Source organism: Drosophila hydei, unplaced genomic scaffold (genome assembly GCF_003285905.1).
Source record: "Drosophila hydei strain 15085-1641.00,03,60 unplaced genomic scaffold, DhydRS2 tig00000211-arrow-pilon, whole genome shotgun sequence".
Taxonomy (NCBI): domain Eukaryota; kingdom Metazoa; phylum Arthropoda; class Insecta; order Diptera; family Drosophilidae; genus Drosophila; species Drosophila hydei.
In genome coordinates this window covers 1,453,635-1,465,431 of record NW_022045685.1, presented here as the reverse complement: position 1 = coordinate 1,465,431, position 11,797 = coordinate 1,453,635, and the positions used below count along the sequence as shown (strand labels likewise).

At 41.7% G+C, this 11,797-nt stretch overlaps 4 protein-coding genes across 4 annotated transcripts in view; 2 read left to right on the top strand and 2 right to left on the bottom strand.

Annotated features, from left to right (window-relative positions):
• Positions 1–184: 184 nt before the first annotated feature.
• On the bottom strand, positions 185–3,268 carry LOC111603158. The gene is made up of 5 exons (XM_023320635.2): positions 3,197–3,268; positions 2,742–3,125; positions 2,300–2,677; positions 1,593–2,247; positions 185–1,520 (listed from the first exon to the last, which is right to left on the bottom strand). The coding sequence occupies exons 2-5, from the start codon at positions 2,837–2,839 to the stop codon at positions 507–509; spliced, it is 2,145 nt and encodes a 714-aa protein (XP_023176403.2). The 5' UTR covers positions 2,840–3,125; positions 3,197–3,268; the 3' UTR covers positions 185–506.
• A 48-nt stretch (positions 3,269–3,316) lies between these two features.
• LOC111603159 (protein MAK16 homolog) lies at positions 3,317–5,149 on the top strand. Its single transcript, XM_023320636.2, has 4 exons — positions 3,317–3,456; positions 3,515–3,561; positions 3,627–4,434; positions 4,875–5,149. Exons 1-4 carry the CDS (start codon positions 3,442–3,444, stop codon positions 5,049–5,051), a joined length of 1,047 nt encoding a protein of 348 aa, XP_023176404.2. The 5' UTR covers positions 3,317–3,441; the 3' UTR covers positions 5,052–5,149.
• A 1,331-nt stretch (positions 5,150–6,480) lies between these two features.
• LOC111603129 (protein enhancer of rudimentary) lies at positions 6,481–7,944 on the bottom strand. The gene is made up of 3 exons (XM_023320603.2): positions 7,816–7,944; positions 7,344–7,468; positions 6,481–7,216 (listed from the first exon to the last, which is right to left on the bottom strand). The coding sequence occupies exon 3, from the start codon at positions 7,187–7,189 to the stop codon at positions 6,875–6,877; it is 315 nt and encodes a 104-aa protein (XP_023176371.1). The 5' UTR covers positions 7,190–7,216; positions 7,344–7,468; positions 7,816–7,944; the 3' UTR covers positions 6,481–6,874.
• Positions 7,945–8,075: 131 nt separating this feature from the next.
• LOC111603128 overlaps positions 8,076–11,797 on the top strand; it is a 109,322-nt gene continuing 105,600 nt past the window's right edge. Inside the window, exons 1-3 of the mRNA XM_023320602.2 lie at positions 8,076–8,109; positions 8,528–8,631; positions 8,716–8,984. Of these exons, the coding sequence (XP_023176370.2) occupies positions 8,602–8,631; positions 8,716–8,984 (299 nt within the window). The 5' untranslated portion in view covers positions 8,076–8,109; positions 8,528–8,601. The remainder of the gene's footprint in view (positions 8,110–8,527; positions 8,632–8,715; positions 8,985–11,797) is intronic.

The window sequence follows — 11,797 nt, the reverse complement described above, 5'->3', positions numbered from 1 at the left end:
TTGTAAAATAAATATAAATGCATATATTTCAAACTCAATTTCATATTAACTAATAAATAGTATTTCGTTTCTTTTTTCCTTTTAAATTTAACAAATTGTTGATTGTAATAAACATTTTAACCATTTTCCCCAAAATATATTTTGTAGATGTCTTTTGAATTAGACAGGGAACTAGATAGGGTTAATTTGTATGTATATAGATAAAAAAAAAATTCCAGAATTTTGTAGAACTTCTTAAGAGTTAAGCGCGATCTAGTTCTGTCAGCTATATATAATAAATTTGTTGTTTAAAAGACAATATTTAAGCAAGATCTTAGACTATTTAGTAAATATATGTGAAATATAGCGTCATTGATTCCTGAGTCGATATGGGACTATAGCTTAAGCGATTAGCTCGTTATGTTTAGTTTTTTTTTTTAAATTGTTGAAACCAAAGAAATAACCTGAAAAATTTGATTAATTAACGAACCCAACCAAACTGAATAAAACGAAAACTAGATTGAAAATTAATTGGGCTTGGCGACTCCGTCGCGATCCATCCATTTGCGCAACAAATCGCCGGGACGATATTCCTGGGTGAAATGTCCGACATAGGGCGAGGCCGGAGCCGGCATCACGCGCAACGGAGGTCCGTAGTCGCGCAATGAAGTTTGGTCCGACTGACCCCACAGTGGCTGCTGCTGCACTGGCTGCTCCTGGCGCTGGGCATTTGGATTGTTGTTGCCCATCTGTGACTCGAAGCCCGATGACTGGGATGAAGTGCGCGAGAACTCACGATTGTAGCCGCAAGGCATCAGATTAGCTGTGTTTGGCTCCTGAAACAGATCCGGTTGTGGATGTACGCTGGCAGCGTTCACCCAGGCGGAGATATCGCCGTGGCGCTGCTGCATCTGGAGACGTGAAGGATATAGCAAGTTATTGGTGGAACGTGTTAATGGGCGTTGATCCATTCCAAAGCCATAGGTGGGCTGACGCGGCTCCAAGCCAGCCGCCGGATAGTTGGAGCCGGCGCGTTGCCAAATGGCATCCATATTCATGTTCATGGCATAGTTGTTGCGCCAGGCCTGCTGGTCCAAGCTGTTGGCCGAGTACATGGGCGTCTGGCTACGATAGCTGGCGGCCGGCGCCGGCACCGGAGATGCCATCATCGGATTAATGGTCGTGCGCTGCGACGACAGACGCAGCGAGTCCAAGGACAACACTGAAGGCGCCACCAGCGGCTTGTTGAGAATGTTGCCATTGTCATTGACGTTGACGTTGCCGTTGCCGCGGCCATGGCCATGAACATGGCTGTTGTTACCAAGCTGCGGGCTTGCGCAGTTGGAGCCATTCATCGACATATTGCTATTGCTGACATTGCTGGCATTGCTCAACTGCTGGCTCAGCAAGCTGATTGTCTCGTCGTCATTGATGCACTCATCCGCGCACAGCCGATGAAAGCTTTCGCCCGCTGACAGCTGTTCCACGCAACTGCCTTGACGCAAGTTCAACAAAATAAGGGTCATCAGACTGCCCAGCAGCTGTTAGGCAATTGTAGATGGGATTAAAGAAAGCTAGCGACAGAGAACGGATGAAGAATGTTTGATACTCACGACAAAAGTGACCCCGTCAATGGCCTCGAGGAACAGAAAAGAGCCCTTGGCATAGACGCTCCACACGACCAGCAGGGCGGTGTAGCGTGTCAGCTTGAATCCACTAATGATGTTGCTTATCAAACTGATGATGAGCATGGCGTAAGGATAGACGGTGGTATAGCAGCTGCCGAAGGTCGCCTGGGCAGCCTGGGTCTGATCCATGCCCACAGTATATATTAGCATTTTGCCCATGATACTGGCAAACATCCAGAGTTTCGACGTAAAAGGCTGGCCAAGGAGCAATTCGCCGATATAGCCGAGGACGACGTGCAGCATGGTCAAGGCGTGAGTGTAGGCAAGGTAAACGGGTCTGCCCAGTGTGCTGCCCAGCATGAGGGTGAACTGTTCAAGTGATGCTGTTGGCAGAGTGCACAGCAGGCAGACGATGTTGACCAGCGTCAGCAGCTTCATCCACAGTTTATAGCGTTTTAGGCGGCGCATTTGTTGGGCGCGAGCGAGACTCTCATAATGCGGTTGCTTGAGCAAGGCGGCGCCTTTCATTATGAAGTACAAAAACTTCGAGCCCAACACCATTTTCTTCTTCTCGTGCAGCACCTTGTTCACATGACGCTCACAGGTGCTACACAGTCGATACTTTTGCTCCAGCTTATCTCTGCAAGCAGGTGAATGAATGAAAGACCTAAGAGAACTGGGCTGCTACTTACTGATAGAGCTTGAGTTCTTGGTCGAAGCGCGACTCAAAGCGTGGCTCGAACTGTGCCAGTTTCTCGATCTTTAGGCGCTGCGCTTCATTGCACTGGGCGCACAAACCATTGTCCTGCGGCGGCGGCTGTCCGCTGTTGCCATAGTAGGCATTGGCACAGTGGACGCTCTTCGCGCCGCTGCTATTGTCCACCGACGAGTTGGTATCGGAGCGCGAGCTATTGACGCGCTGCGACAAAATATCTCGATTGTAATCGCCATCTCTATTGAAGCCATTGTACTGCTCGCAACTGGGACACGTCCAGCTGTTGCGCTCGCCGTAGGGCACGCGCGTATTATTGTTACAGAACCAGCAGTTTACAGTTGTGTTAAAACGTGAGCTAGCACGAATATACAAGAATTAAACTAATGACATGTGGTTGTGGCAGTTGTTGCCTCACTTACCGTACGCTATAAAGCTTGTAGCACAGCTGAATTACAACCAAAATGAGCATCAAACATGGCACCGCTTTGGCGGCAAACTGTATTAGGAAGGTTTTCATTTCTCTTCTTTTTGTTAAAATTTAAATAAATATGATATCCAACTAACACTACTTCCAACTATGACTAGGTCAGAATAATTCAAATCATCCGTATGACAATTACATACAAATTTAAAAAATTTAACCGGGCAGTGACAGCGGCTAGCTCTCGTCCTTTTATGTCATTTTGTTTGAAACATCGATAACCATAAGTTTTTGCGAGGCATGGCATGGCATTACATATGTATAATTACATTATCTCCAATATATCCATTCGGCAGAGCAGGGCAAGCAAAATGTTAATTGGCTATAATAGGTTTATAATTTTAATAAGTAGCAAAATAAGAAATGTCACCACAGTAAATCAATAAAACGCACTAGGTTTTTAATAAAGAATATTTTGGATAGGTTATGGCTGACGTGCAATATATTTGTTACATAGCGTATATATATACCGATATATCGCTTATGTTATCTGGTCACACTGCAACGTAGACAAGCGAATGCTAAACACGAGCCGTGTGTTTTGAATGCCGCTAGCACGTTGCACGTGTTAAAAAGTATTTTATTTTTATTGATAACAGACAGAGAACTGAGGCTTTAAAGCGAATAATTGCCCCAAAATGCAACACGACGATGTGAGTAATCCTAATTCTATCGAGTTATGCTTGAATACAAATGTTCATCCACACACAGGTCGTTTGGAGCATCATCAACAAATCCTTTTGTTCACACAAAGTCAAGTGAGTGAACATAAATTGAATTTAATTAGAAATTGCATTGAAAATAAAAAAATGTTTCTCTGTAGAACTGACACGCGTACTTTCTGTCGCCATGAATACAATCTAACGGGCTTATGCACGCGTCGCACCTGCCCGCTGGCCAATTCCCAGTATGCCACGGTGCGAGAGGAGAAGGGCATTATTTATCTATTCATCAAGACGGCAGAGCGGGCACATATGCCCAGCAAGTTGTGGGAGCGTATAAAATTGTCGCGCAACTTCGAAAAGGCCATCGAGCAGATCAATGAGAATTTGGTCTTCTGGCCCAAATACATGATAGCCAAGAATAAGCAGAGATTCCTAAAAATCACACAGTATCTGATGCGTATGAGGAAGCTGAAGCTGCGCCGCCAGAAACTGATTGTACCGCTGTCCACAAAGATCGAGCGACGCGAGGCGCGTCGTGAACAGAAGGCGCTCATAGCGGCGAAGATCGATAACCATATCGAGAAGGAGCTGCTGACGCGTTTGAAAATGGGCACGTACAAGGATATTTATAACTTTTCACAGACGGCGTTCAATAAGGCGCTCGAAGCGGAGCAAGTGGAGGAGGAGGATGACGAACAGGATGATGTGGTGGAGCGCGAGAATGAGCTGGAAATGGAAGTTGATGAAGCAAGAGAACTGCGGGATGCACTCAACGACACAGAAGAGTTTGTCGAAGCAGCCAGCGATGATGAAGATGACGAAGATGATGATAATGAGGATGATGATAATGAGGATGATGACGAGGAGGAAGTTGACTATGAGAGCGATTCGGGTCAGCGCGAAGAAGTGGAAATGGACAGCGACTTTGCGCAGTCCGACGATGATGATGACAATGAAGACATTGAGGTAAAAATATTGTTAAAATTTGTTCATTCATCTCAATTGGCAACTTTTCATTCGACTGACGAACGCATGACTTACTTTGCTATTGACATTTGCATCGCTTAGAATTTGTTTTGTTTCGAATCTGTTTCATATGCAAAAATCATTGCACAAGCCTAATTACCATAATTTGCAATGAAAACAAGACAAGTTCCTCAGTTACGTGCACTTGTTAGTGTTGCCGGCCGGCCGGCAGAAGGTAGTAGTCGGCAGCGCTGTCGGCGTCGCTGCCGCTGACAACGCTAGCTACTCCGATAGCGCTCCCCACATTAAGCTGCGATGGCAGTCGATGAACGCGCGCGCGCGCATATTGACTCGAAACTTGAGCCGCGCTTTTGAGTGACAAATTGCCAAAAACTATCAAACAGAAAAACAGTGTTAAATAACGTAAATATTTCATGCAGGATACCCACGTGCCGACCAAACCAACGAAGAAGCGTAACGCCGAAGATAAGCAGTCAAAAACAACAACAGCAGCAGCAGCTGGAGCTAAGCGACGCGGCAAACCGAAACTGCAATTGGAATATGAAGTGGAATATGAAGCTCAGGCTGATCCAGCACGGCAAATGCGTCATAAGTGAGGTAGAAATAACAATAGAAGAGCAGCAAAGCAGATTAAAATAATAAACAATTATTTTTTGTATAGATCTAATTAAATTGTAATGCGAATAAGAACGAAAACACAAAAAAACATAAAAAAGCAAAAATGTTCAAATTCTACTTTAAAACGAAAGAGATGGCAATAGCGCTTGCATTTCAAATTTCGTGTGTGTGTAAGTGTGAATGTGGCCAAATATGGCATGAACTTGACATTGACAACACTTGTTTTTGCTGCTGTTTGGCTGTAATGTTTGTTGTGAAGTCGCAAAAACCAGTTCTATAAAATCACAGCTAAATTAAGTTGCTTAGCTTTACATTCAATTACAAGTTGGCTGGCCAATTAAAAAGCAAGAACAAAAGTTTAATTTATAAAAATTATATGTATAAAATGCACGCCAAGTTCAATGCAGCTGACGGCGACGTCGCTGCTGCAATCGACGCTGGCGTCGGCGCAGACACTCGTCAAGGCTTTTGCTGAGCCAGCTTCAGCTTCAGCTTTGCAATTGTTTGCTTTTTGTTATTTATTCTCGTTACGGGCTACTGACGCTAATATCACCAAAGCGACCAAAGGTTCTATATATCACACACACACGCACACAAACGAAGTTGTCAACAATTGCCAATTAACAGATTTTATGGTCCTCACTTTGGCGGTTCAAATTGCAAAACCGAAGGTGAAGCGATTCGACTCAATTTGTTTTGTTAATGGCAAAAACTTAAGTTTCGTTTTAGAGTTCCCATACGTGATTCCTATAAAAACCAAACAAAAACTCAACCTTACGCAGCATCCACTATAAACTATTCTTTATTTGCTAAACAGATATGCATAGATATTTTTACATACATTATTTTTTATAGAGAGAGCGAGAGATATATACTTAGATATAATCCACAGAAAGTCAAGTTTCCAGAACATTTATTTTGCATTATATAAGAAAATTCCTAACGTTCAGTTAGCAACAATTGAAGTGCTCTTGCTTGCCTATAGAAACTTGTTTTTTTTTTTTTTGTAATAAAAACATATTATTATTTTAATTAAAGCTAACTACAGGCGGAGGGCCTTCTCTAAATATAACTCTCAAATGACAATGAATAGTTTTTAGTTTAATATTACTTAAAACTACATTAAATCTATAAAAAATTGATGCCATGTAATATCGTACAGAGAGCGAAACTGATCTATAGAGAAAGAGGATATGCTGCATATATAGAGATTTTTATATGGGCCAAGGATATATTTTTGTTTTAATTCGCTTTTAGAAGCCATAAGACCTCAGCTCACAAAATTGTTGGCATATTTCCAGCAGGCCATATCTTCATCCTACATGATCAAGCCACAAATCAACGGCTTACAATTAGCACAAACTTCGTTGCCTTCCGCCCAATTAAATGTAATGCAACGCGATTTAGTTAGAGTTTGTGTATATATATATACATACAGCTATATTAATGTTAAATACAAAAGAATTTCGGTTTCTCATTTGGCAGCAGTTGCCTTGGGAAGGTTGGGGCTAAAAAAAAAAAAACAAAAATATAGTAGTAGAAACAATACAGTCGCTGCCTGGGCTCAGGTAAGATTGCAATTAGAATTGAATATCCGCTTGAACGGAAACGTGATCGCACGGCTGCTAGCATAATTATTATTACATTTTTGTTTGTTTTTTACAATGAAATTGGCTCGATACAACTTAATTTTATTTGTTTTCTCTATTCTCTCTTCGTTTAATTCGATAATTTGTTAGCGCAGTTGTTATTATTTTTGGTTGTTTTTTCTTATTTTTTTTGCTATTCTGCAGCGATGCTCTTAGGCGTTCGGACTGAACGCCGCCTGGCGCAGCAACACATAGATCTTCTCCTTTATCCAGTCCTTGTTGTAGGGTGCGTAGGTGTTGGTGCTCTTCTGATAGACCAGGCAACTAATGTCGATTAACGTATCGATGAAGTCGAACAGCTGGCTGATGTCGTACGTGATGGTGGGCGTGTTCGGGTTGCGCCGCTTCAGATGCTCCTCGTAGATCTTGCAGACGCCCTCCATGCACTCGTTGACGCTCTCATAATCGCAATATGTGCGCGTTTCTGGACGCGCACCCGGTTGCACTAGTAAAATGGTGTGTGACATATCTATGTGTGCGCTCTCTCGCTCGCACTTGGCAAAATAATAAACAAAAAAGAGAAAACAAAAAACCAAAAATTAAAACAAAAAAATTAACGTCTGGCATAAAAGAGATTTGCTTAGGCTCAGGCTTGGCATTGGTTATTCGTTAACTACTCACCGTTATAATTCTCTATAGTTATAGTTTTTGCAGTTGTTGTTGCTGTTCCTTTAGTTGTTGTTGCGGTGGTTGTTGTCTCCGAGACTGTGTGAAGTGCTTAAGGTTCGCTACGACAACTGCACGTTCTAGAAGCGAAAACAAAACAAACAATTGTATACAGACGCACATATATTTGAACATGAATTAAATAATGACAAATGCAAAAGGTTCTCTGTAATTTTTGTTTATTCCTTTGGCATTGTCTCTTGCAATTGACGTTGAATTTACATAGTTGTGCCGCTGCCGCCGCCGCTGCCGTTGCTACTGCGGCTGCGACAGCGGCATATTTTTTCTCCCTCTCTTTATGCTGCCATTGTTTTTGCCGCCAGCCCACACAAGCAAACACGCGTATATACAAGCAGCGGTAGCGCGGCGTCGGCTTGCCCGCGCCGCGGTGGAAAACAAATGTATTTGCCATAGCTGGACAACTCACCTGCTTATCGATATAAAATAATTGTTTCTAATGTTTTGTACTTATAATATAAACGTTATAATTTGTTCACATTTCCCATGGCTTGGTTGCATCTGCTGCTTCTACGCAGACAGTGTTGCGAAATACTGCATAACAGTGTTGCTTAAGGGCGCTGGCCGGTCGGTCTGGCAGCGCTGCCGCGCGTTGCCACCTAGCGCGCCGTCCAGAGCAGCCTGTTAGACAGCTGATTCAAACCGATCGTCACCATGGACCAATTGGAGAGCGGCGCCAGTTGCGAGCGAGCGAGTCGTTTAAGTAAAATTAAATTGCGGTTGTGCCTGATTTTGCGTCTTGTTGTTATTGTTGTTGCTTCTGGCTGTCGCAATGTTGCCGCATTGGGCAAGTGAAATGCAAAGTGAAGGCGCAGCCGCAGCCCAATGATTTGTGCATGTGGCACAAACATTTTAATTAAGAAAAATAAATAACAGAATCATAAGCAACGTTAACCGTGGCTCTTGTTTCAACTGTGGATTTTCCCCCTATTTTTCGTTTTTTTTCTTTCGAATTTGTTTCTCTTGTGCCTAATTTCTTTGCCGCTGCCCAACGCGACGCGACGCACGCGTGTTGAAAGTTTTGTTGCTTTTTGTTGTTGTTTTTTTTTTTAAATATTTGTTTTTTGTGTTGTGCTGTGAGGTGTTTGTGTACAAATACTATATATATATATTACCAATAGTCATAGCTGAGCGTGTTATGTGGTTATTCTAACAGCTAATATTATTGTTTTTATTGTGCACTGCTCTCTGACCAATGTTCTCTGCGGCCAATGGCAAAATCAAGGTGCTAACTCTAATTCGAATATAGGATTCCAATTTGAACGTCAAATAAATTATCATATCTAATTGGAATTCATGCTTGTTGCAGTTGCCGCCACACGAGACGGACGTCGTAGCCTCGTCTACGCTGCGCTGTCTCTTGAACGGACCCTTCCGAGATCTTCACTTCAATGTCTCCGAGCATCGGCTAATACCTGTGCATGATGTCGTCTTCCTGGATGATATCGAACGCAATGTTAAGCCGCTTATCTATAGGCCTGTGCTCGCCGATACTGTGATATCGACGCCGACGTCGACGTCGCCGTCAACGCTTGTGCCGTCGCCACTGAAGCCAGCTGCTGGAACAGTCAATGGCAGGTGAGTGTGTGTGTATGTGTGTTTGGCCTTGAACTTCTTTTTGGATTTGTCGCGCGCGCTCTCTTCGTCACATTTCATGCGGTTAGTGTGTCCCTTTCGCACTTGCCTCATTATTCCATTTCCAATTGATTTGACAGCTGCGCTAAACCGTTAACATAAGAAAGCTTTGGCATCTCGCTTAGGGGTCGAACAGAAGAAGAAACAAAGCAGTTCTCCAATTCGATTCGAATTGGAATTTTCTTAATTATAGTTCAACTGGCTTATTTCCCCATTATTTTTACTACTACTTAAATTATTTTTATCACGTTTAGTTAAAATAGCAATTATTTAGCCCATAAAGAATTCAAGTTTTGTTTTTTTTTTGCCTCCCCAGATTGTGGCTCTGGGCTTTTCGAGTCCGGCTCCTTAGTTTCTTTTAGTATCTCGTTCAGCCAAATTCGCAGTTTTTAATTAATTATTTATTTTAATTGTTTCCACATTGCTTTTATTTAATTGCAAACATGAATTGTTTTAATAGCTTCGGCTTGTTCTATAAGCTGCTTAGGTCAGTTACCTTAAGTGCTACACCGCGCGTACAAGATATCGTTGAACCTATTGTACTTGAAAAAAAAAACTAAAAAATGTTTCCTTATTTAAATAAAAGATTCCTCAATTCAGAGTGAAGTGAATGAACTTTTATCTATTCCGTTACATATATTACTTAAGATCCATATTTATATCACAGCATGCTTTATTAAAATATCTTAATCTAAATATATAATAACTAATAATAACTTTTCAATTTCGAAACATTCTTTGTTCCTAAGGCTTGCGAACCAGAAGCGTCGGGGTATTACAATTATTTATATCCTATATCTATATATTTTGTTAAAATATTGTTTTACGCAATGAAGCTTAGATTCCAATCAGAGTAATACTCAACCAATCAGAATATCAGTAATCCAGTCAACAGCACAGTTAACCATTCACTCTCTCATCTCTAACATCAGCCCTTAGCGGCCAGACTTTGCAATCCTTTCTGTGCTACGATCACTGAAGATGGTTTTTTTCTCATTGTTTTTTTTCTGATTTGAATTTAAAACATTTTTAATAACCGGTTCGTTGCAAAAAGTCATGTTGGAAATTGAGACCTTGTCACCTCGCACACTAATTGAACGTGTTTAACGAGCGTTTAGTCGTGCTCTCGCAACCTGTTCGCCGATAAGCAAAGCAAATGTTGATAACATTGCGTTATCATTGTTATCATTTCATCTGATCGTCGTCACAGATGCGACGTCATCGGAGCTATAATTATTTTTAATTTTTATATGTGAATTTGTTTGTTGTTGTCGTTGTTTTTGTTGTGTCGTGACTCTTTCGCACAGCTGGAGGCGACTTAACCACTTGTATAATGTGTGTTCATACATACATACTCTTATAAATATAAATAATTAAATATATATATATATATATATATATGTATATACCTTTTGTGGGTTAATTTATGGTTTGTTGAGTGAGTGTGTGAGTGAGTGTGCCTGAAACAATACTCAGAATTTGCAACGTGGGTTGCTTATCAAATTTGTTTATTGTGTTCATTATATATTGTTATTCTTGCCTCTCTCTATTTTGATTTTATTATTATTATTATTTGTTCTGACATTTCTTACTTTCTGTATTCTCACAAGTGCCTGGTTAGTAATACCCTGGAATGGGAATTTTGTACAAAAGGCAGCAGAGTGAGAAAGGCAGAGAATGTGAGAGAGAGAAAGATAGAGAGGGAGGTATTAAAAGAGATGTAGTGAGGGAGAGAGAGAGAAAAAGAACATATGGAAAGAAATGGGAAGAGAATAAGTAAAAGACAGGGAGACAAAAAGGCAGAGAGAAAGCGAGAGAGTATTAAAGAAAGAGAGTGAGTGAAAGTTTTTTATGCTCAGTGTATTTGTTCAACACTGTTGTTGTACAGCGCTGCTCAACACTGATGCTGCTAGTTTTTTTCTATAGTAAATAATACAGGGTATTTAAAGTGCGCCTTTCCGTTGGCTCTGCTCGATACATTTACGAGTTGCTTCTGCGTTTTGTTGATGTTATTTTTGAATTTAATTCGCTGTTTTGCTTGAATTGGCTTTTAGCCGTCAGCCTTAATGGCAAACACAAGGTTTGGATAAACATTTCGTAAGTTGCATTCAGCTGATTAAGGAGACTGCGAAGATGCGCTGGTTGCATCAGTTGCTGCCTCTCGTCTTGGTCTCTGCTCGATCTGCGTCTGTAGCCACAGTGTCTAATGAACGCTTACCTTGAGCTTGACCTCGAGCTCCGTGACCGTGGCAGCACGTCAACTCGGCGGTTGCATCATTGCAGCCATGTGGGAATCGCCGTTTGTTGCATGCGCCCGTTCTACGCGCTTCAGTTAATTAATTAGGCATTTATATAGACATTCGACATTCGAGCTGGCAGCTATAATTGCCATTAATCTAATTGCCATGCGATACTCTGACCCGATGCGTGCCCCCGTGCCACTTGCCACAAGCTCCGGCTATAAATATCGCAATTGTAAAAAGCAATTGCATGTTGTATCAACAATGCACTCACCCAATTACCCCCAAATGCGGCGCGAATAGTTGCATTATTTAAATACGAGCGTAACGCACGTATTCATTATGCTCGCCATTGTTCATTAGCTGCCTCATTAGACGTCGCATTCAATGCATTTTTGCTCTTATTGCAAATCCTATTTACTGAAGACTTCTGCTGTAGTTGAGCAAGGGAATTGCAGCAGCTTTAAGGTCTTTAGTTGTTGAACTCGTTCGCGAGGCGTTGAGGATATTTTGGTT